This window comes from Myxine glutinosa, chromosome 14, assembly GCF_964187855.1.
Source record: "Myxine glutinosa chromosome 14, kmMyxGlut1.1, whole genome shotgun sequence".
Taxonomy (NCBI): Eukaryota; Metazoa; Chordata; class Myxini; order Myxiniformes; family Myxinidae; genus Myxine; species Myxine glutinosa.
Genome location: NC_136274.1, coordinates 64,902,525 through 64,929,215, shown reverse-complemented (window position 1 = coordinate 64,929,215; position 26,691 = coordinate 64,902,525). Strand labels below are relative to the sequence as shown.

The 26,691-nt window shown below is 49.8% G+C and overlaps 1 protein-coding gene across 2 annotated transcripts in view; it reads left to right on the top strand.

Moving 5' to 3' along the window:
- Window positions 1–219: 219 nt before the first annotated feature.
- The window catches only part of LOC137439871 (A disintegrin and metalloproteinase with thrombospondin motifs 4), a 43,842-nt gene continuing 17,370 nt past the window's right edge, over window positions 220–26,691 (top strand). Inside the window, exons 1-6 of one of the 2 annotated variants that reach the window (XM_068136069.2) lie at window positions 220–2,742; window positions 7,583–7,715; window positions 13,933–14,121; window positions 18,739–19,022; window positions 21,045–21,231; window positions 26,423–26,613. In XM_068136069.2, coding sequence (XP_067992170.2) covers window positions 877–2,742; window positions 7,583–7,715; window positions 13,933–14,121; window positions 18,739–19,022; window positions 21,045–21,231; window positions 26,423–26,613 — 2,850 coding nt within the window. In that variant the 5' untranslated portion in view covers window positions 220–876. The remainder of the gene's footprint in view (window positions 2,743–7,582; window positions 7,716–13,932; window positions 14,122–18,738; window positions 19,023–21,044; window positions 21,232–26,422; window positions 26,614–26,691) is intronic. The other variant, XR_013621355.1, reaches the window with a different exon arrangement.

Sequence of the window (26,691 nt, the reverse complement as noted above, 5' to 3'; positions counted from 1 at the left end):
CATGAGATAACCTGCTCATCGGCTTGTCGGAAAGGGCACAATAAGAGGGCGACGCCGGTGCTGCCGAGCTCTCAGCGATAGGTGTGCGTGCGCCCGTGTGCGTTCTTCGTCCGACAGCCTCTCCCCCTCCCTCGAATTTCCTTTGCGCACATCTCCCTCCTTTTCCCGTCCTCCTCCCTCTGTTGGCTATAAAAGCCACGGTTGGGAGAGCGGCAAAGAGAGTCGGACACGTTCCCTCCAGCACTCGGTCCGCTCGGTCAGTAGATCAGTTTCGCTGTGTTCTGGGAATGAAGCGCTTGGGCGAATTAGCCAATAATCGCTTGTCGTGACTGTGTCATCGCTTCGATTATTGCTTCGTTTTGCTAGTCGATGCATCAGTGAATCAGCTAGTTACTGAGAAGGTAATATCGGTCGCTAACCGAGTTGGGAACTTGATGCATTGTTAAGGATTACCAACCCGTCTGTATAGTTAGAACAAAGTTACCAAGTTACTTTGCCATCACGTTAACCGTAAAGGTAAATCAATACCCTATTTAAACCCTCAAGTTCAGCTACAAAAGTCGCTTTGTATCGTCTCAAGGTGTTCGGCTACACCATGGGCATCTACACCTGACCGACTCCACCTGATCGACTTCACCTCTATCTAGCCTCCTCCAAATGAATCATCTTCATCTGTCCTCTCCTATCTTCATTTGACATCTCCCATGTCACCTTTTATTTGAACACCTTCTGCTCATCTCTATATGAGACTAAAACCTCAGACAAATTCCAGGTACCTTCATATTATTACTTCGTGAATTGGCCGAGTCAGCCTTAACTACTCTCAGGGCACATTTCTACCTCCAACCACGTTTGGTACTCTGAAGATTACACATTATGTCTTGTACGCAATGCCAGACTCCAGCTGCCTCCGCTTCCCGAATCCTTCTGCTCAGCCTTCTTGCACCTTTGGGTACTCCGTGGGTGGAAACAAAACGGCCAGAGGTCCATTCGATCCCAATCCTGATTGTTCGTTGCAACGCAGAAGGTCAACCACTGGATTCTCAGCAGGATCACTACCCTCGTGAGGGTCCACAAACGGCTCAATACCGGCTTCACGGACTTCAGAAACCACTGTGGCTGGAGCTAAAGAGAGATGCGTCGGCTCTAGCTCCAAGTTTCTCTTCGTTTTCCTTTGGACATGAGGGGAGAGGCGTGGCAGAAGGCAACAAGTGGGAGAATAGGAAGGATGGCGATAACCTGGAGATGGAAAGAGACAATATGGAAGAGGATGGAGAACTGAAGAAATACATGAAAATACAGAGTAAGATGCAGTTGAAAGAAAACACACCAAAGGTTGGAGAAAGACCTGATGATGAAAAGATGGAAAGGCACGGAGAGGTAGAGGTGGATGTGGACAGCAAGGTAAGTGACACAGTGCACAGGAATGCAAATGTGAGCATTGAGAGAAAGAAAGACGTAGGACAAGCAACTGTCACACCAACAACCATGGACCTCAGCAAGCAACCACTCGACTATTTTTTTAAACCGCGGCAACTCGACCCTCACTTATGCCTGTTTTCTGGCTCTGTCCGGAGCTGTCCCGTCTGTCCCAAGATTGGACATGCCTCGGTCAGCATTTGTGGGGCTTTGACAGGCTTCATCTCCAGCCAAGGCCAGGAAATGGGAATCGGGCCCTTGTCGGAGTGCGCGGGTCAGTATCGTGGGCCGTGTGCGCATCGGTTAACTTTTGCTGGAGACTGGGAATCGAGTGACGGCGGCGAAAGTGTTGAAGACCTGTTGATGTCCAGTAGGGCAAAAGGAAATACGGAGTATAAGCAGCAGGTGTCAGAAGATCAGCTTAAGAATTCCACGAGGCACGGTTTGCATCAGAACACATCGTCTCTCTCCCAGGAACAAAGTAGAGAGGAGGAAAGTACTAAAGTTCAACAGGTTGTGAATCACCACGAGATAAAGCAGAGCCAGAAGATTCCCCAGAAAAGGAAATCTTCAAAAAGGATGATCGATTACACAAAATTCGGAGCTACATTTGGAACTGTTGAGAGTGGTAATCGCTTCAAGTCGACTTGGAGTCAAGAGATTGCAAGCGGTCAAGGGAATGACAGCAAAGTGAAGGATATCATTGACATGAAGACTACTAAAAAAGCCGAGAAATCGCTTGCCGAGAGTGGAGAAAATTCCAGAAGCAACAAAATATTATTTCTGAAAAGCAGGAGTGATGCGCGGACCACTTGGGACACGGCGAGGCGTGCAAAGCGCTTCGTTTCTAGGCCACGTCATCTGAAGGTGCTTTTGGTGATTGACGACAGCATGAGGCAGGAGTATGACGTGCAGGCCGAAGCATACGTACTCACCATGGGAGCTCGAGCGGCCAGAGTGATGGCAGATGGAAGCCTGGAGAGCAGCCTGCGGATGTTCATCACCGGCATCACTTCACTACCTGGTGAGGAAGAGGATAACTCATTGATACACGGAGTGGGAAAAGGGGGAAGAGTTGGGCAATTAGACGGTAGAATAGGCGGAGATGGAGAGGGCAACAGTGGGGACTTTGATGGAAACGGAGACAAGGTGGTGATGTCGGGAAAGGAAAAGACGGCGAAAGAATACGGGATCAGTGGGAAGAGGCGGAAGGAGAGTGCATCAATGATGCTCAAATCCTTCTGCGATTGGCAAAAGCATTTGAACGAGGCTTATCGTCACGTCCAACGTCATCATGATGCTGCTGTTCTTATTACACGAAAGGTAGGAATGACACCTTTTCGCATCTTCTCCATGATGTGCCTTTGGCTGATTACTGTTCAAACCTTTTGTCCCTTTGTCTTGTAATTCAGGAATTGTAAGGTGCTTCATTGTAATGAACCGCCTGAAGTTTAATTCCCAGTGATTGTAAATCTGACCAAACTTCACATCCTGTATGGTGCCAGGACGAGGCACCATGCTTTGCACAGGAAGCCGTTTGTCTGATGGGAGGGTAGGCCAATTGTCCTAACTACAGTGTGGATAATAATAAAGATCCCACAAAATGTCCTGGAAGTGTGGCTATTTGCGGCAGGATCCTGGCCCAGTTCCAAATTTGATGTACGGAATCCTTACCGTGGCCGCCAGACTGGCTTTTATGTGATACCAGGATGAGGTCGCATGTGATACTAGGGTGAGGTCCCATGTGATACTAGGATGAGGTCCCCTGTGATACTAGGGTGAGGTCCCATGTGATACTAGGATGAGGTCCCCTGTGATACTAGGGTGAGGTCCCATGTGATACTAGGATGAGGTCCCATGTGATACTAGGATGAGGCCCTATGTGACACTAGGATGAGGTACCATGTGATACTAGGATGAGGTCCCATGTGATACTAGAATTAGGCCCCATGTAACACTAGGATGAGGTACCATGTGATACTAGGATGAGGTCCCATGTGATACTAGAATTAGGTCCCATGTGATACTAGGGTGAGGTACCATGTGACACTAGGATGAGGTCCTATGTGATACTAGGGTGAGGTACCATGTGATACTAGGATGAGGTCCCATGTGATACTAGGATGAGGTCCCATGTGATACTAGGGTGAGGTCCCATGTGATACTAGGGTGAGGTCTCATGTGATACTAGGATGAGGTCCCATGTGATACTAGGATGAGGTCCCATGTGATACTAGGGTGAGGTCTCATGTGATACTAGGATGAGGTCCCATGTGATACTTGGATGAGGCCCCATGTGATACTAGGGTGAGGTCCCCTGTGATACTAGGGTGAGGTCCCATGTGATACTAGGATGAGGTCCCATGTGATACTAGGGTGAGGTCTCATGTGATACTAGGATGAGGTCCCATGTGATACTAGGAGATGAGGTCCCATGTGATACTAGGGTGAGGTCCCATGTGACACTAGGATGAGGTCCTATGTGATACTAGGGTGAGGTACCATGTGATACTAGGATGAGGTCCCATGTGATACTAGGATGAGGTCCCATGTGATACTAGGGTGAGGTCCCATGTGATATGAGGATGAGGTCCCATGTGATACTAGGGTGAGGTCCCCTGTGATACTAGGGTGAGGTCCCATGTGATACTAGGATGAGGTCCCATGTCATACTAGGGTGAGGTCCCATGTGACACTAGGATGAGGTCCTATGTGATACTAGGGTGAGGTACCATGTGATACTAGGATGAGGTCCCATGTGATACTAGGATGAGGTCCCATGTGATACTAGGGTGAGGTACCATGTGATACGAGGATGAGGTCCCATGTGATACTAGGATGAGGTCACATGTGAAACTAGGATGAGGTCCCATGTGATACTAGGATGAGGTCCTATGTGATACTAGGATGAGGTCCCATGTGATACTAGGATGTACCTGCATGACGAGAAACATTTCCACAATGCTGTGTCTATTTTTCAATTTGACATCATACATCTAGTGCCAGGCACAGAGCCCCGGCTTGAACCTAGTTAGAACGCGTCGAGACGACTTGGAGCACAGACCGAGAGCTAGTCACCAGAAGACAAACACCAGTAACCCTGCACTTACTCCGAAGGAGGAATGACATAGCTGCCCACACCTAGTACAAGGTGTTCGTCATAACAACACCCTATTAGATCAAACGAACCATTGTGAGGTACGTTTCCTTCCTGTCCCAATGCTTTGGGATAATGTGGCGTGTAACCCAGTCAGTGGCGCAGCCTTTTCTTGGCCACGTTATCCTTTTAGATTGTGTGCTCATGCTGATGACTCCAACGTGGATTAAATAACTATTATTACTCTGTCCTACTTCGCGTTCACAATGAGATAACTGTCACTGGGAAGAGTTAAAGGGTAGGTTATCACCTGAGCCTGCGTGAACATGACCCTCGGAATAGCATGCGGATTCCTGGGTTCGCATTCTTTCCTCATTTTAGGCCTGCGATTAAACTTGGAACAAAAGTAAAGATAGTCACCGGGAGGTTTGCCGCGGATGATATGCGGCAGAGTGTAGACCAAAAGATCACGACGACCTCTTCTTTGGCTCGTGCAAGCAACGTTTCATTTGGTCCCAATGTGCAGCGACCATAACGTCATCACGAATGAAGGAACAATTCAATCAAGGTTCAGAAAGGATGCTTCATTTCTGGGACATCTCCCACCCTCACCGCCTTCCTTCCCCCAAATAATGGGACGAAAGTTGAAAAGCATCGTCCGTGACATTTTCATTTCTGAAAGAGATGCAATTCGTTTAACTTCAGGACATCGTGCTGTACTTGGAAGATACCTGTCGTGTCCGTCAGGGGACAGTGCATGCGATTCCATCATCTTGTTGGAAGTGTTCCCATCACCAGGAGGGTACAGGTGCTGTCGTGTTTGGTCGCCTTCACCTGTAGTGAGGATTGCGGTGAATTCTGGTCCTACAGGAAATACCAAAGCAGGGGGAAAGAGTAATAAGGAACAGCACTAACCCCAGTAGTTAACACCTTGGTAAGTAAACTTCGTGTGGTCAGAGTGGCAATGGATGTGGGTTCTCACACATTGAGTATTTCTATCGTATAAGATGTCTGAAGGATTCCGGCATTGAGCACTTTATAAATGAGTTTTCGTTCTGTTCATCACGTATTCTTTGCCTGCACAGCTATCCCTTTTGTGTCGTCGTCAGTTGTTTTGTTATTGCTGATCCAATGATGAGTGAACACTGACTGTGCTCGGCTGACAGGATGGCCGACAGGTACACACACTCTCCTCTAAGCTGTCTAGCCTGGGTTCGAATCCCGACCCAGCTATAAACTGTCATTCTGGTGTTTCACATGCTCGGTGTACCATCCATTGGAAGGACATTAAACATTCGTTTCAGGGGGCACTGCATCAGCGGTACAGCCCTCAGCCAATAATGCTACCTAGCAGCATTGTGCTGCATGCAAACGAAGAAGAAGAGTGATTGTGCTTTCCCCTATGGCACCTCATCAAAGCCAAACCAGTGATGGATTTTTTAAATTCTGATACCCTTTCACCTTCTCTAACCACTGATACACGACCTGGAATTGTGCTGTTTGTATATTGCTTGATGGTGTAGTGATCTACTGCTGCAATCACGTGGTAAACTTACATTCCTTCTCTAATGCACGCAATATCAAATAAACATGATAAACAATGTATTTCGCAGAGTCTGTGTCATCATTTTGTTTTCAACACTCTTTCCCTATAACTCCATCTCTGTCCCAACACTCTTCCCCTATAACTCACCAAACACTCTGCCCCTATAACTCCATCCCTGTCCCAACACTCTTTCCCTATAACTCACCAAACACTCTGCCCCTATAACTCCATCCCTGTCCCACACTCTTCCCCTATAACTCCATCTCTGTCCCAACACTCTGCCCCTATAACTCCATCCCTGTCCCAACACTCTTCCCCTATAACTCCATCTCTGTCCCAACACTCTTTCCCTATAACTCCATCTCTGTCCCAACACTCTTCCCCTATAACTCCATCCCTGTCCCAACACTCTTTCCCTATAACTCCATCTCTGTCCCAACACTCTTCCCCTATAACTCACCAAACACTCTGCCCCTATAACTCCATCCCTGTCCCAACACTCTTTCCCTATAACTCACCAAACACTCTGCCCCTATAACTCCATCCCTGTCCCACACTCTTCCCCTATAACTCCATCTCTGTCCCAACACTCTGCCCCTATAACTCCATCCCTGTCCCAACACTCTTCCCCTATAACTCCATCTCTGTCCCAACACTCTTTCCCTATAACTCCATCTCTGTCCCAACACTCTTCCCCTATAACTCCATCCCTGTCCCAACACTCTTTCCCTATAACTCCATCTCTGTCCCAACACTCTTCCCCTATAACTCACCAAACACTCTGCCCCTATAACTCCATCCCTGTCCCAACACTCTTTCCCTATAACTCACCAAACACTCTGCCCCTATAACTCCATCCCTGTACCACACTCTTCCCCTATAACTCCATCTCTGTCCCAACACTCTGCCCCTATAACTCCATCCCTGTCCCAACACTCTTCCCCTATAACTCCATCTCTGTCCCACCACTCTTTCCCTATAACTCCATCTCTGTCCCAACACTCTTCCCCTATACCTCCATCCCTGTCCCAACACTCTTTCCCTATAACTCCATCTCTGTCCCAACACTCTTCCCCTATAACTCACCAAACACTCTGCCCCTATAACTCCATCCCTGTCCCACACTCTTCCCCTATAACTCCATCTCTATCCCACCCAACACTCTTCCCCTATAACTCCATCTCTGTCCCAACACTCTTCCCCTATAACTCCATCCCTGTCCCAACACTCTTCCCCTATAACTCCATCCCTGTCCCAACACTCTTCCCCTATAACTCCATCCCTGTCCCAACACTCTGATTTACCCTTTCCTCTTTCATCCTTACAATCATGGCAATGAAGAATGAGTTCATCACGTGATGAAGATGTGTATTTGTAAATCACTTTGTCTTTGCACTTCTTCATCTCATCACTAATTCCTCTGGTGGTGTCATCGTAACTTGAGCATACCAATTGTAGACTCCATGATGGAGAGAGAGAGAGTGTCCTGTTTGCTAATCGATACTCCTTCACTCTCACAGAACCTGTGTGGGTCTCAAGACTGCGAGACCCTCGGAATGGCGGAGGTCGGGACTGTATGTAACCCAAACCGAAGCTGTGCCGTGGTGGAGGACGATGGAGTGAACACAGCACTCGCCATTGCACACGAACTTGGTACAGGAGAGCACACCTGTTCTATAACCATGAACATTCAATCAAATCCACCAAACTAACACAGTCGTCTCACCAGCATCAACACTTCACTTGCCCACTCGCATCACCAGCACCACCACCTCACTTGCCCACTCGCATCATCAGCACCACCACCTCACTTGCCCACTCGCATCACCAGCACCACCACCTCACTTGCCCACTCGCATCACCAGCACCACCACCTCACTTGCCCACTCGCATCATCAGCACCACCACCTCACTTGCCCACTCGCATCACCAGCACCACCACCTCACTTGCCCACTCGCATCATCAGCACCACCACCTCACTTGCCCACTCGCATCACCAGCACCACCACCTCACTTGCCCACTCGCATCATCAGCACCACCACCTCACTTGCCCACTCGCATCATCAGCACCACCACCTCATTTGCCCACTCGCATCACCAGCACCACCACTTCACTTGCCCACTCGCATCATCAGCACCACCACCTCACTTGCCCACTCGCATCATCAGCACCACCACCTCACTTGCCCACTCGCATCACCAGCACCACCACCTCACTTGCCCACTCGCATCATCAGCACCACCACCTCACTTGCCCACTCGCATCACCAGCACCACCACTTCACTTGCCCACTCGCATCATCAGCACCACCACCTCACTTGCCCACTCGCATCATCAGCACCACCACCTCACTTGCCCACTCGCATCACCAGCACCACCACTTCACTTGCCCACTCGCATCACCAGCACCACCACCTCACTTGCCCACTCGCATCACCAGCATCAACACTTCACTTGCCCACTCGCATCACCAGCACCACCACCTCACTTGCCCACTCGCATCATCAGCACCACCACCTCACTTGCCCACTCGCATCACGAGCACCACCACTTCACTTGCCCACTCGCATCATCAGCACCACCACTTCACTTGCCCACTCTCATCATCAGCACCACCACCTCACTTGCCCAATCGCATCATCAGCACCACCACCTCACTTGCTCACTCGCATCATCAGCACCACCACCTCACTTGCTCACTCGCATCATCAGCACCACCATCTCACTTACTCACTCACATCACCAGCACCACCACCTCACTCACTCACATCACCAGCACTATCACCTCACTTGCTCACTCACATCACCAGCACTACCACCTCACTCACTATCATCACCAGCACCACCAGCTCACTTGCTTACTCGCATCACTAGAACCACCACTGCACTTGCTCATTCACATCACCAGCACCATCACCTCACTTGCTCACTCACATCACCAGCATTACCACCTCACTCACGAACATCACCAGCACCATCACCTCACTTGCTCATTCACATCACCAGCACCATCACCTCACTTGCTCACTCACATCACCAGCACTACCACCTCACTCACTAACATCACCAGCACCACCACCTCACTTGCTTCACTAGAACCACCACTTCACTTGCTCACTCACATCACCAGCACCATCACCTCACTTGCTCACTCACATCACCAGCACTACCACCTCACTCACCAGCACCACCACCTCACTTGCTCACTCGCATCACTAGAACCACCACTTCACTTGCTCACTCACATCACCAGCACCAGCACCTCACTTGCTCACTCACATCACCAGCACCACCACCTCACTTGCTCACTCGCATCACTAGAACCACCATTTCACTTGCTCACTCACATCATCAGCACCATCACCTCACTTGCTCACTCACATCACCAGCACTACCACCTCACTCACTAACATCACCAGCACCACCACCTCACTTGCTCACTCGCATCACTAGAACCACCACTTCACTTGCTCACTCACATCACCAGCACCATCACCTCACTTGCTCACTCACATCACCAGCACTACCACCTCACTCACTATCACCACCACCTCACTTGCTCACTCACATCACCAGCACCACCACCTCACTTGCTCACTCGCATCACTAGAACCACCATTTCACTTGCTCACTCACATCATCAGCACCATCACCTCACTTGCTCACTCACATCACCAGCACTACCACCTCACTCACTAACATCACCAGCACCACCACCTCACTTGCTCACTCGCATCACTAGAACCACAACTTCACTTGCTCAATCACATCACCAGCACCATCACCTCACTTGCTCACTCACATCACCAGCACCATCACCTCACTTGCTCACTCACATCACTAGAACCATCACCTCACTTGCTCACTCACATCACCAGCACCATCACCTCACTTGCTCACTCACATCACCAGCACCATCACCTCACTTGATCACTCACATCACCAGCACCACCACCTCACTTGCTCACTCGCATCACTAGAACCACCATTTCACTTGCTCACTCACATCATCAGCACCATCACCTCACTTGCTCACTCACATCACCAGCACTACCACCTCACTCACTAACATCACCAGCACCACCACCTCACTTGCTCACTCGCATCACTAGAACCACCACTTCACTTGCTCACTCACATCACCTCACTTGCTCACTCACTAACATCACCAGCACCACCACCACCACCTCACTTGCTCACTCGCATCACTAGAACCACCACTTCACTTGCTCACTCACATCACCTCACTTGCTCACTCACTAACATCACCAGCACCACCACCACCACCTCACTTGCTCACTCACATCACCAGCACCACCACCTCACTTGCTCACTCGCATCACTATAACCACCATTTCACTTGCTCACTCACATCATCAGCACCATCACCTCACTTGCTCACTCACATCACCAGCACTACCACCTCACTCACTAACATCACCAGCACCACCACCACCTCACTTGCTCACTCGCATCACTAGAACCACCACTTCACTTGCTCAATCACATCACCAGCACCATCACCTCACTTGCTCACTCACATCACCAGCACCATCATCTCACTTGCTCACTCACATCACTAGAACCACCACTTCACTTGCTCAATCACATCACCAGCACCATCACCTCACTTGCTCACTCACATCACCAGCACCATCACCTCACTTGCTCACTCACATCACCAGCACCATCACCTCACTTGCTCACTCACATCACCAGCACCATCACCTCACTTGCTCACTCACATCACCAGCACCATCACCTCACTTGCTCACTCACATCACCAGCACCATCACCTCACTTGCTCACTCACATCACCAGCACCATCACCTCACTTGCTCACACATCACCAGCACCATCACCTCACTTGCTCACTCACATCACCAGCACCATCACCTCACTTGCTCACTCACATCACCAGCACCATCACCTCACTTGCTCACTCACATCACCAGCACCATCACCTCACTTTCTCACTCACATCACCAGCACCATCACCTCACTTGCTCACTCACATCATCAGCACCATCACCTCACTTGCTCACTCACATCACCAGCACCAGCACCTCACTTGCTCACTCACATCACCAGCACCATCACCTCACTTGCTCACTCACATCACCAGCACCATTACCTCACTTGGTCACTCACATCACCAGCACCATCACCTCACTTGCTCACTCACATCACCAGCACCATCACCTCACTTGCTCACTCACCTCACCATCACCTCACTTGCTCACTCACATCACCAGCACCATCACCTCACTTGCTCACTCACATCATCAGCACCATCACCTCACTTGCTCGCTCACACACCACCAGCACCAGCACCTCACTTGCTCACTCACATCACCAGCACCATCACCTCACTTGCTCACTCACATCACCAGCACCATCACCTCACTTGCTCACTAACATCACCAGCACCGTCACCTCACTTGCTCACTCACATCACCAGCACCATCACCTCACTTGCTCACTCACATCACCAGCACCATCACCTCACTTGCTCACTCACATCACCAGCACCAGCACCTCATTTGCTCACTCACATCACCAGCACCATCACCTCACTTGCTCACTCACATCACCAGCACCAGCACCTCACTTGCTCACTCACATCACCAGCACCATCACCTCACTTGCTCACTCACATCACCAGCACCATCACCTCACTTGCTCACTCACATCATCAGCACCATCACCTCACTTGCTCACTCACATCACCAGCACCATCACCTCACTTGCTCACTCACATCACCAGCACCATCACCTCACTTGCTCACTCACATCACCAGCACCATCACCTCACTTGCTCACTCACATCACCAGCACCATCACCTCACTTGCTCACTCACATCACCAGCACCATCACCTCACTTGCTCACACATCACCAGCACCATCACCTCACTTGCTCACTCACATCACCAGCACCATCACCTCACTTGCTCACTCACATCATCAGCACCACTGCTGGTATGGCAGTTCATGGCGATAACATTCATAAATCATAATCAGGATGCAAAACTAAACAAAATTCAAGATTTGAGCTCGATTGTTCCAACATCTAAAGAAGATGCCGATGATAATTATCAACCCAAACACAAAGCCGAACTTAATGTTTATTGTTAATTTTTTTCAATTTGTTATAACAATTAAAATCTCACATCATTTGTTATATTTATAAGAGGCGTCGAGCGTAACAAATAAGAGGAATTGTTGAATCACACATGAGTCTCGGCATGCTTCCCAGGCCATCTGCATTAACTCGACAAGCAGACACGGGATAAGGAATGGCAGGCGGTCGGTCAGTCTGGGATTCAAACTGTGGCCCTTCTGGCACGAGTGCTCGCAGTTCATCGCTGGGCTATCCAGTTACTGGCGGGTTTATCCAATGACCTCAAGGCACGGGCTCCCTGGCAAGCCAGTGACGTTGGCCTGTCTCTTGGCTGCCTGTGTGTTGAGACAAGGTGCCAAAATTTTGGGAAAGAACGCGAATAGTTTCCACACTCATTTTCCAATCGAGGAAAGGGGGGATGAGAGGGAAGCAAAAATCAACGATAGAGGAGACAGAGGTATCGATGAAGTGAAAGCAGAAGAAAAACGAGACCCTCGGCTTTATAAGATGGCGAGAAATCAAAGCCAATAATATTCTTCACCAGATCACAAAGACGTTGCCTCTTCACCCAAGCAAATGCAATGAAAACCGAAAAATGTCCACGGACAGTGGGGGTTGCTGCCTGGTACACTGATGCAACATTCAAACAAAATTGCTTCCAAAGTATATGAGAACACAGCACACCTCCACACTGCTACACACCTCCACACTGCCACACACCTCCACAATGCCACACACCTCCACAATGCCACACACCTCCACAATGCCACACACCTCCACACTGCCACACACCTCCACACTGCCACACACCTCCACAATGCCACACTGCCACACACCTCCACACCTCCACACTGCCACACACCTCCACACTGCGACACACCACCACACTGCCACACACCTCCACACACCTCCACAATGCCACACACCTCCACACTGCCACACACCTCCACAATGCCACACACATCCACACTGCCACACACCTCCACACTGCGACACCCCTCCACACTGCCACACACCTCCACACTGCCACACACCTCCACAATGCCACACTGCCACACACCTCCACACCTCCACACTGCCACACACCTCCACACTGCGACACACCACCACACTGCCACACACCTCCACAATGCCACACACCTCCACACTGCCACACACCTCCACAATGCCACACACCTCCACACTGCCACACACCTCCACAATGCCACACACCTCCACACTGCCACACACCTCCACACTGCCACACACCTCCACACTGCCACACACCTCCACAATGCCACACACCTCCACACTGCCACACACCTCCACACTGCCACACACCTCCACAATGCCACACACCTCCACAATGCCACACACCTCCACACTGCCACACACCTCCACAATGCCACACACCTCCACAATGCCACACACCTCCACAATGCCACACACCTCCACAATTCCACACACCTCCACACTGCCACACACCTCCACAATGCCACACACCTCCACACTGCCACACACCTCCACACTGCGACACACCACCACACTGCCACACCCCTCCACACTGCCACACACCTCCACAATGCCACACACCTCTACACTACCACACTACCACACACCTCCACACTGCCACACACCTCCACACACCTCCACAATGCCACACACCTCCACACCACCACACTACCACACACCTCCACACTACCACACACCTCCACACTGCCACACACACTCACCATCCAACATGTTGCATCACTTTCTGTACGCAGGGCATCTTCTCGGCCTCCCGCACGATGAGTCAGACCAATGTCAGCGTTTACTCTCATCAGCGCACGTTCCTACCTCCTTCGGGGTTCAAGGTCACGTAATGGGTGAGACCCTGCGGAGCGTTTCCCTGGACAAGCCCTGGTCAGAGTGCAGTGCGAGGCATCTCATGGACTTCTTTGATGCTGGGCATGGTAAGATCCTACTGTTTTTGTAACTCAAAAGGTCCTGCTCGTTCCCAAATTTCTCCAGCTTAATCTCATCCAATCTCATAAAATAAAAAATGACCTCTATTTTATTATCCATTACCTTCCTCCATGCCTTTTTATTCACCTTTTTCCAATATCCACAAATCTATGCTTGTTGGGGCAGCCCGTATGTCTTCTATGCTGGGTGGAGCAGCATGCGTGTCTCATATGCTTATCGGGGCTGCCTGTACTTTCCCCATGCTTGCCTGGCCTGCCCGCGTGTCTCCCACGCCACGCTCCACGCATGCCAACACCATCCTCACATCCACCACGTTTTCCGGTTCCGCCCATGCATTTCCGGTTCCGCCCGCGCATCCCAGGGCCAAATGCGCATGCACCATGTTTGTCAATGCAGTCCGCAGGTCCCTTGCACTTGTTGGGCCCGCTTGTCCGTCTCTCAAGCTTTTCCCACCTGCCTGCCCATCTTCCATGCTTGTCGCATCTGCCTGCCCATCTTCCATGCTTGTCACGCCCACCTTCCCCATCTCACATGCTTGTCGGGCCTGCTCGCACCTCTTCCACGCTTGCCAGCGCATCTCCCATGTTTGTCGGCATTGCCTGCTCATTTCCCACATGTCCCTACACTTGTGGGTCCGCCTGCACATCCCTCATGCTTATCGGGCACACCTGGATGTCTCCCCCACCCGCTTGTCTCCCACGCATGTCGATGCCACCCACACATTCCCTACTTTTGCCGGCACCATCCTCACAGACGGCATTTGCCGGGACCGCATGTGCTTTCCCCATCCTTGCATGTGCAATGCATCCCGGAGCAATCCGTGCATGCACCATACTTTGCGACACAGCCTGCCTGTCTCCCACGCTTTTCGGGCCTGCATGCCCATCTCTCAAGCTTGGCGTGCCATGGTTGGCGGGCCCACCCGCCTGTCTCCCCTAATCGTCAGGCCTGCTCGCACATCTACCACATCTTCCACGCTTACCGACACTTCCCCCATGCTTGTCGGCATTGCTTGCACATCCCCATGCAAGTTGGGTCCGCCTGCACATCTCGCACACTTGTCGGGCCCACCCACGTGTATCCCCCGCTTCCAGGACCACCCGTGTGTCTATAACTTTCTGGCACCACCTGCATATCCCCCATGCTTGTCTGTGCCACATCCCGTCCCTCACGCTTGTCAGCGTCGCCAGCACATCCATCACGCTTGCCGGTGTGGCCAGCACATCCATCACGCTTGCCGGTGTGGCCAGTACATCCCCCATGCTTGTCTCTGCCACACCCCATCCCTCACGCTTGCCGGTGTGGCCAGCACACCCCCCATGCTTGTCTCTGCCACACCCCATCCCTCACGCTTGCCGGTGTGGCCAGGACACCCCCCCATGCTTGTCTCTGCCACACCCCATCCCTCACGCTTGCCGGTGTGGCCTGCACATCCCCCAAGCTTGTCTCTGCCACACCCCATCCCTCACGCTTGCCGGTGTGGCCAGCACACCCCCCATGCTTGTCTATGCCACACCCCATCCCTCACGCTTGCCAGTGTGGCCAGCACATCCCCCATGCTTGTATATGCCACACCCCATCCCTCACGCTTGCCGGTGTGGCCTGCACATCCCCCAAGCTTGTCTCTGCCACACCCCATCCCTCACGCTTGCCGGTGTGGCCAGCACATCCCCCATGCTTGTATATGCCACACCCCATCCCTCACGCTTGCCAGTGTGGCCAGCACATCCCCCATGCTTGTATATGCCACACCCCATCCCTCACGCTTGCCAGTGTGGCCAGCACATCCCCCATGCTTGTATATGCCACACCCCATCCCTCACGCTTGCCAGTGTGGCCAGCCCCCAAGCTTGTCTATGCCACAATCCATCCCTCACACTTGCCAGTGTGGCCAGCACATCCCCCATGCTTGTCTATGCCACACCCCATCCCTCACCCTTGCCAGTGTGGCCAGCACATCCCCCATGCTTGTATATGCCACAACCCATCCCTCACGCTTGCCAGTGTGGCCAGCCCCCAAGCTTGTCTATGCCACACCCCATCCCTCACGCTTGCCAGTGTGGCCAGCACACCCCCCATGCTTGTATATGCCACAACCCATCCCTCACGCTTGCCAGTGTGGCCAGCCCCCAAGCTTGTCTATGCCACACTCCATCCCTCACGCTTGCCGGTGTGGCCAGCACATCCCCCATGCTTGTGTATGCCACACCCCATCCCTCACGCTTGCCAGTGTGGCCAGCACACCCCCCCCCCCCCCCCCATGCTTGTATATGCCACAACCCATCCCTCACGCTTGCCAGTGTGGCCAGCCCACAAGCTTGTCTATGCCACACTCCATCCCTCACGCTTGCCGGTGTGGCCAGCACATCTCCCATGCTTGTCTATGCCACAACCCATCCCTCATGCTTGCCAGTGTGGCCAGCACATCCCCCATGCTTGTATATGCCACAACCCATCCCTCACGCTTGCCAGTGTGGCCAGCCCCCAAGCTTGTCTATGCCACACCCCATCCCTTACGCTTGCTGATGTGACCAGCACATCCCCCATGCTTGTATATGCCACACCCCATCCCTCACGCTTGCCAGTGTGGCCAGCACATCCCCAATGCTTGTATATGCCACACCCCATCCCTCACGCTTGCCAGTGTGGCCAGCCCCCAAGCTTGTCTATGCCACACTCCATCCCTCACACTTGCCAGTGTGGCCAGCACATCCCCCATGCTTGTCTATGCCACACCCCATCCCTCACGCTTGCCAGTGTGGCCAGCACATCCCCCATGCTTGTATATGCCACAACCCATCCCTCACGCTTGCCAGTGTGGCCAGCCCCCAAGCTTGTCTATGCCACACCCCATCCCTCACGCTTGCCGGTGTGGCCAGCACATCCCCCATGCTTGTCTATGCCACACCGCATCCCTCACGCTTGCCAGTGTGGCCAGCACACCCCCCATGCTTGTATATGCCACAACCCATCCCTCACGCTTGCCAGTGTGGCCAGCCCCCAAGCTTGTCTATGCCACACTCCATCCCTCACGCTTGCTGGTGTGGCCAGCACATCCCCCATGCTTGTCTATGCCACACCCCATCCCTCACGCTTGCCAGTGTGGCCAGCACATCCCCCATGCTTGTATATGCCACACCCCATCCCTCACGCTTGCCAGTGTGGCCAGCACATCCCCCATGCTTGTATATGCCACACCCCATCCTTCACGCTTGCCAGTGTGGCCAGCCCCCAAGCTTGTCTATGCCACACTCCATCCCTCATGCTTTCCAGTGTGGCCAGCACATCCCCCATGCTTGTCTGTGCCACACCCCATCCCCCACGCTTGCCAGTGTGGCCAGCACATCCCCCATGCTTGTATATGCCACACCCCATCCCTCACGCTTGCCAGTGTGGCCAGCCCCCAAGCTTGTCTATGCCACACCCCATCCCTCATGCTTGCCAGTGTGGCCAGCCCCCAAGCTCGTCTATGCCACACCCCATCCCTCACGCTTGCCAGTGTGGCCAGCCCCCAAGCTTGTCTATGCCACACCCCATCCCTCACGCTTGCCAGTGTGGCCAGCACATCCCCCATGCTTGTATATGCCACAACCCATCCCTCACGCTTGCCAGTGTGGCCAGCCCCCAAGCTTGTCTATGCCACACCCCATCCCTCACGCTTGCCAGTGTGGCCAGCACACCCGCCATGCTTGTATATGCCACAACCCATCCCTCACGCTTGCCAGTATGGCCAGCCCCCAAGCTTGTCTATGCCACACTCCATCCCTCACGCTTGCCGGTGTGACCAGCACATCCCCCATGCTTGTATATGCCACACCCCATCCCTCACGCTTGCCAGTGTGGCCAGCACATCCCCCATGCTTGTATATGCCACACCCCATCCCTCACGCTTGCCAGTGTGGCCAGCACATCCCCCAAGCTTGTCTATGCCACACTCCATCCCTCACGCTTTCCAGTGTGGCCAGCACATCCCCCATGCTTGTCTGTGCCACACCCCATCCCTCACGCTTGCCAGTGTGGCCAGCACATCCCCCATGCTTGTATATGCCACACCCCATCCCTCACGCTTGCCAGTGTGGCCAGCCCCCAAGCTTGTCTATGCCACACCCCATCCCTCACGCTTGCCAGTGTGGCCAGCCCCCAAGCTCGTCTATGCCACACCCCATCCCTCACGCTTGCCAGTGTGGCCAGCCCCCAAGCTTGTCTATGCCACACCCCATCCCTCACGCTTGCCAGTGTGGCCAGCACATCCCCCATGCTTGTCTTTGACACACCCCATCTCTCACGCTTGCCGGTGTGGCCAGCCCCCAAGCTTGTCTATGCCACACCCCATCCCTCACGCTTGCCAGTGTGGCCAGCACATCCCCCAATTTCCCCCATGCTAGTGTGTGCCACACTCCATCCCTCACGCATGTCGGCATCGCCTGCACATTCCCCATGCTAGTGTGTGCCACACTCTGTCCCTCATGCTTGCTGGCGGCACCCGCACGTTTGTCAGCACAATGTATCGATGCTTGTTCGACCTATCCTCATGTTGCGGTACTTGTAACATACATTTTGCCCTTATAATATTTACATCTCCATAAATCTCCCTTACCCCCAAGGGAAGTGCCTCAGACACCGGCCCTCCTCTAAGCCGCTCTCCCCAAATCCGGGCTGGACACTGCATTTGAATTTTCAGTGCCAGGCACAGTTTGGAAAGGGATGGGTGCACTGCTCGCGAATTGGATCTCCCTGCGCGATGCTTTGGTGCACTCAAGGTCAAGGGATGGGGTCAGAGCCGGGATCATGCCGAAGCCGTGGGGCCCCATGGGCAGATGGCTCGTCATGTGGACCAAATCGTGCCTGTCTGCACAGTCGCTGTGTCCAGAAATCCAAACATCAACAGGTGTGTATAAATAGGTGTACATTGTCACATTCCCTCTGTGGGAGGGTTTCTCACAAGTTGTCATTTTGATAAAATCCAAAAATGTAATTATGTTTATACTCGTATTTAGTCGTATATACCCTGTGATTGTGCATTTAGTGTCATGCAACATCAAGGGACAACCTATAGCGTCTTGTGCATGTCAAAGCTGAACACGTGTGGTAAACACCAACACATATGGCACACTATGCATGTCCGAAGGGGGTCACATGTTAAAGACCAACACATGGGTTAAACACCAACATGTATGTTATTATGCATGTAACAAGGGGAACACGTGTGTTAAACACCAACACATATGGCACATTATGCATGTAACAAGGGGAACACGTGCGTTAAACACCAACACATGTGGCAAACACCAACACATGTGGCAAACACCAACACATGTTATTATGCATGTAACAAGGGGAACGCATGTGCTAAACACAAACACATGTGGCAAACACCAACACCTATGTTATTATGCATGTAATAAGTGGAACGTGTTAAACACCAACACATATGGCACACTATGCATGTCACAAGGGGGACACGTGTTAAAGACCAACACATGGGTTAAACACCAACATGTATGTTATTATGCATGTAACAAGGGGAACACGTGTGTTAAACACCAACACATATGGCACATTATGCATGTCACAAGGGGGACACGTGTTAAAGACCAACACATGGGTTAAACACCAACATGTATGTCATTATGCATGTAACAAGGGGAACACATGTGTTAAACATCAACACATATGGAACACTATGCATATCACAAGGGGGACACGTGTTAAAGACCAACACATGGGTTAAACACAAACATGTATGTTATTATGCATGTAACAAGGGGAAGACGTGTGTTAAACACCAACACATATGGCACATTATGCATGTCACAAGGGGAACACGTGTTAAGACCAACACATGGGTTAAACACCAACATGTATGTCATTATGCATGTAACAAGGGGAACACATGTTAAACACCAACACATGTGGCGAACACCAAGACGTAAGTTATTATGCATGTAACAAGGACACCGTGTGTTAAACACCAACACATATGTTATTATGCATGTAACAAGGGGAACACGGGCATTAAACACCAACACATGTGGCAAACACCAACACATGTGGCAAACACCAACACATGTTATTATGCATGTAACAAGGGGAACGCATGTGCTAAACACAAACACATGTGGCAAACACCAACACCTATGTTATTATGCATGTAATAAGTGGAACGTGTTAAACACCAACACATGTAACAAACACCAACACGTAAGTTATTATGCATGTAACAAGGGCACCGTGTGTTAAACACCAACACATATGTTATTATGCATGTAACAATGGGAACACGTGCGTTAAACACCAACACATGTGGCAAACACCAACACATGTTATTATGCATGTAACATTGTAACAAGAGGAACGCATGTGCTAAACACAAACACATGTGGCAAACACCAACATCTATGTTATTATGCATGTAATAAGTGGAACGTGATAAACACCAACACATGTAACAAACACCAACACGTAAGTTATTATGCATGTACAAAGGGGAACACGTGTTAAACACAAGTACTTGTGTTAATATGCATATAAACATGGGAACCTGTATTCGACATGACCACACGTCTTGATAGACGTTTTGCTGAAATCCTGGTCGTGATCGCCATGACGGATGTGAACAAAATAAGTGTATATTGATTTATACAAATTCATTATTCCTTCATATCTGCCCAAGCTTACAGCCTCACTCACATGTAGCGAACTCACCTTTGAGCGGTCCAGTCGACAAATCGGGCGATACATTGTCCACCTGGTATTTCACATTTCACAGGTGTACGAAAGAGCAACAAGTACACCTGTAGAAGCTGGCTATCTGTCTATTCACATTATCTCGTGGATGTAAAATGGGGGAATGGGGATCACTGCACCAACGTGTTATTTTTACATTCTTTTTACATTCCCACCTCCGCAGGTACCTGTGAAGGGTGGCTGGGCCCCCTGGTCGGATTGGGGTCCATGCTCTCGGACCTGCAACGCCGGTGTGCAGGACGCACGACGCACCTGTACCCGTCCCACGCCTCGCGCAGGAGGAGATTTTTGCCGCGGACGGCAACTTCGAATGCGATCGTGCAACAAGAAACCGTGTCCTCATGGCAACGGTGAGTGTGCAGCTTGTACTCGTCCACCATAATGTAGCAAAATGGGCTGCGATGAACAATTCACAAAGCTAGTACACACTTCACACTCACCATTAGAGAGAGCTTTAAAAGGTTCACACTCACCATTAGAGAGAGCTTTAAAGGTTCACACTCACCATTAGAGAGAGCTATCACGAAGTTCACACTCACTATTAGAGAGAGCTAGTAGGAGGTTCATACTCACCATTAGAGAGAGCTAGTATGAGGTTCACACTCACTATTAGAGAGAGCTAGTATGAGGTTCACACTCACTATTAGAGAGAGCTATCACGAAGTTCACACTCACTATTAGAGAGGGCTATCACGAAGTTCACACTCACTATTAGGGAGAGCTATCACGAAGTTCACACTCACTATTAGAGAGAGCTAGTATGAGGTTCACACTCACCATTAGAGAGAGCTAGTATGAGGTTCACACTCACTATTAGAGAGAGCTAGTATGAGGTTCACACTCACTATTAGAGAGAGCTAGTATGAGGTTCACACTCACTATTAGAGAGAGCTAGTATGAGGTTCACACTCACCATTAGAGAGAGCTAGTATGAGGTTCACACTCACCATTAGAGAGAGCTAGTATGAGGTTCACACTCACTATTAGAGAGAGCTAGTATGAGGTTCACACTCACTATTAGAGAGAGCTAGTATGAGGTTCACACTCACCATTAGAGAGAGCTAGTATGAGGTTCACACTCACTATTAGAGAGAGCTAGTATGAGGTTCACACTCACCATTAGAGAGAGCTAGTATGAGGTTCACACTCACCATAAGAGAGAGCTAGTATGAGGTTCACACTCACCATTAGAGAGAGCTAGTATGAGGTTCACACTCACCATTAGAGAGAGCTAGTATGAGGTTCACACTCACCATTAGAGAGAGCTAGTATGAGGTTCACACTCACCATTAGAGAGAGCTATGACGAAGTTCACACACACCCTCAGAGAGAGCTTGTGTGAGGTTCACACTCACCAGTAGAGAGAACTTTACGAGGTTCACACTCACCATTAGAGAGAACTTTACGAGGTTCACACTCACCATTCGAGAGAGCTTTACAAGGTTCACACTCACCATTAGAGAGAGCTTTACGAGGTTCACACTCACCATTCGAGAGAGCTTTACGAGGTTCATACTGACCATTCGAGCGAGCATTACTAAGTTCACACTCACCATTCGAGTGCTTTACAAGGTTCACACTCACCATTCGAGAGAGCTTCACAAGGTTCACACTCACCATTCGAGAGAGCTTTACAAGGTTCACACTCACCATTCGAGAGAGCTTTACAAAGTTCACACTCACCATTCGAGAGCTTTACAAGGTTCACACTCACCATTCGAGAGAGCTTTACAAGGTTCACACTCACCATTCGAGCGAGCATTACTAAGTTCACACTAACCATTCGAGAGCTTTACAAGGTTCACACTCACCATTCGAGAGAGCTTCACAAGGTTCACACTCACCATTCGAGAGAGCTTTACAAGGTTCACACTCACCATTCGAGAGAGCTTTACAAGGTTCACACTCACCATTAGAGAGAGCTAGTGTGAGGTTCACACTCACCATTAGAGAGAGCATTACTAAGTTCACACCAACCATTCGAGAGGGCTTTACAAGGTTCACATTCACCATCAGAGAGAGCTTTACGAGGTTCACACTCACCATTAGAGAGAGCTTTACAAGGTTCACACTCACCATTCGAGAGAGCTTTACGAGGTCCACACTCACCATTAGAGAGAGCTTTGCAAGTTTACATTCACCATTGGAGAAAGCTTTACAAGGTTCACTCTCACCATTAGAGAGAGCTTTACAAGGTGTGCACTCACCATTAGAGAGAACTTTAAGAGGTTCACACTCACCATCCGAGAGAGCTTTACGAGTTTACATTCACCATTCGAGAGGGCTTCATGAGGTTCACACACACCATTCGAGAGAGCTTTACAAGGTTCACACTCACCATTAGAGAGAGCTTTACGAGGCTCACACTTACCATTCGAGAGAGCTTTACGAGGCTCACACTCACCATTCGAGAGGGCTTTACGAGGTTCACACTCACCATTAGAGAGAACTTTACAAGGTTCACACTCACCATTCGAGAGAGCTTTACGAGGTTCACTCTCACCATTCGAGAGAGCTTTACGAGGTTCACACACACCATTCGAGAGAGCTTTACGAGGTTCACACTCAACATTAGAGAGAGCTTTACGAGGTTCACACTCACCATTAGAGAGAACTTTACGAGGTTCACACTCACCATTAGAGAGAGCTTTACAAGGTTCACACTCACCATTCGAGAGAGCTTTACAAGGTTCACACTCACCATTCGAGAGAGCTTTACAAGGTTCACACTCACCATTCGAGAGAGCTTTACAAGGTTCACACTCACCATTTGAGAGAGCTTTACGAGTTTACATTCACCATTGGAGAGAGCTTCACAAGGTTCACTCTCACCATTAAAGAGAACTTTACGAGGTTCACACTCACCATTCGAGAGCTTTACGAGGTTTCACACTCACCATTACAGAGAGCTTTATGAGGTTCACACTCACCATTAGAGAGCTTTACGAGTTTACATTCACCATTCGGGAGAGCTTTATGAGGTTCACACTCACCATTAGAGAGAACTTTACAAGGTGTGCACTCACCATTCGAGAGGGCTTTTCCAGGTTCACACTCACCATTAGAGAGAGCTGTATGAGGTTCACACTCACCATTAGAGAGAGCTTTACGAGGTTCACACTCACCATTCGAGAGAGCTTTACAAGGTTCACACTCACCATTCGAGAGAGCTTTACGAGGTCCACACTCACCATTAGAGAGAGCTTTACAAGTTTACATTCACCATTGGAGAGAGCTTCACAAGGTTCACATTCACCATTGGAGAGAGCTTTACGAGGTTCACACTCACCATTCGAGAGAGCTAGTATGAGATTCACACTCACGATTAGAAAAAACTAGTACGAGGCATGCACTCACCATTTGAAAGATCTTTACGAGGTTCACACTCACCATCCGAGAGAGCTTTACGAGATTCACACTCACCATTAGAGAGAGCTGTATGAGGTTCGCACTCACTATTCCAGAGAGCTGGCAGGTCGGTGGAATTGTTGGTTCTGGCGACAAATCGATTAAAGTCATCAAATGAAGATTTATTTATTGTTTCAACTAGAGTGCTGTGATCGAAGATCACTGATAGTTCCCAGTGTAACCAACTCGTAATATTAACCAATTGGTAGCACTTGAAATTCTGCCTTATCATGAAAATAAATGTTTTGGTTTTTTTCCCGTTGGGTTCATTGTACCATCGAAATTAAATCATGGGAAAATTAGATAATAAAAAATTGAAAATATATAAATAACTGAAAATTAAAATAAATAAAAAAAAGAATTTGAAAATTTAGAAAATTGAAAATCAATTACTGTATTAAAATTTCGATTAATTAAATAATTGAAAAAGTAAGAAAATTAAAAAATCAAATCATTGAAAATTGAAATATTTTTTAAAAGAATATTTTAAATATCGGAATTAAATAGTCGAAAACCAGATAACTGAAAATTGGGGAAAATAAAAAAATGAAAATTGAAGAAGGAAATAATTTTCTTTTAAAATAAATTAAATAATGGAACAATTCTTCAAAAAGCGAGACACTACGGGTGCACCAACACTAAATGAAGTGTTTCCCTTCGGGAACCATAATAATGTCATTTGTACAATGGAATTGCAGTACATTGTAAAGTACAGTGTAACCAGTACAGTGTAACAGTGTAACAGGTGGAATGTAACATGTACAGCGTATCAGGTACAGTGTAAGCTTCACCCCAATGGAATATCATTATTTGTTGATCTTGACACACCTGGTCATCACACATCCATCCATCCTAATTCATTCATCATTTCAAATGCATCATATGACTGGCGGGAGCAAAATTGCTTAGAGTGTGGCTGTGCCGCTGATGCCCCATATAGGTTAGTGCAGGAATGAGGATTTTTTTTTATGGTGCCGGCGATAGCTCACTTACTCTTCATGAAGTACACCACGGGATATTTAATGTCCATCAACTGATACTGGCACAGACTGGGCCACGCGTCCTCACATCCATCCGTGGGATGGCACACACATCGATGCCTCGCCTTGCCTGAAAAACACCAGAATGACAGTTTATTGCTGGGTCGATACTCGATCCAAAGGGAGACAGCTCAAGGGCAAGTGTGCGTACCTCTAGGAGTCCACCTCATCCTAATTCATCTCTGGGAGTCCACCTCGTCCTAATTCATCTCTAGGAGTCCACCTCATCCTAATTCATCTCCAGGAGTCCACCTCATCCTAAATCATCTCGATGAGTCCACCTCATCCTAATTCATCTCTAGGAGTCCACCTCATCCTAATTCATCTCTAGGAGTCCACCTCATCCTAATTCATCTCTAGGAGTCCACCTCATCCTAATTCATCTCTAGGAGTCCACCTCATCCTAATTCATCTCTAGGAGTCCACCTCATCCTAATTCATCTCTAGGAGTCCACCTCATCCTAATTCATCTCTAGGAGTCCACCTCATCCTAATTCATCTCTAGGAGTCCACCTCATCCTAATTCATCTCTAGGAGTCCACCTCATCCTAATTGATCTCTAAGAGTCCACCTCATCCTAATTCATCTCGAGGAGCCCAACTCATCCTCCAACCCTTCGTAATTCATGAAATGCACATTTTCTTGCCAAAGCACAGTGCACACTCTACCTTGAGCACAACCTCGAGCTGGTGAGCCCCCCTGGTGGTAAACACTGAACGGTGTAGGCTGCACTCAGGCTACTCTTTAGTCACATGATACACGTAGGTACAGGTAGATGGACATGTTCCCTCAATGAAATCTCTTAATGTCACCCACACCCTCACCCCCATCCACCCTTCTCCCTTCCACCCTCCGTACATGATGGTGGACACCATTGGCTTTCATGCAAATATACTTTCATTTTCTGTGCAAAGTCTCCCTCTAGTGCCTTACTGGTGTGATGCAACATCTTGCTTGGTTAAGGTAGTGAGTGGGCCACATGGCAGACTACTGAATGGATAAATCTAGCTTTGGGCCTTCCTAGAATGAACGAATTACTATTGGACTCACTTCACTTAAACCGTGACATCGTCATTGCTCCCTCTCCTTCCAGCCCTCTCATTCCGAGAGGAACAGTGTTCCGCGTTCAACCAACGCATTCCGAGCCCCTTGGGAGACCTCAGAATCCTGAACGGAATGCCCAACTCCTGGACTCCCAAATACACTGGTGTTCCAGCAGAAGATCATTGCAAGCTGGTGTGTCAGGGTTCTGGCACGAACTTCTACGCCATTCTTAAGCCAAGGGTATGAAAGTCTCTTTCCTCCTCCACCAACCCTCCACCCCATCACATTCCCCCATACGCCCCACAGCCCCACCATACC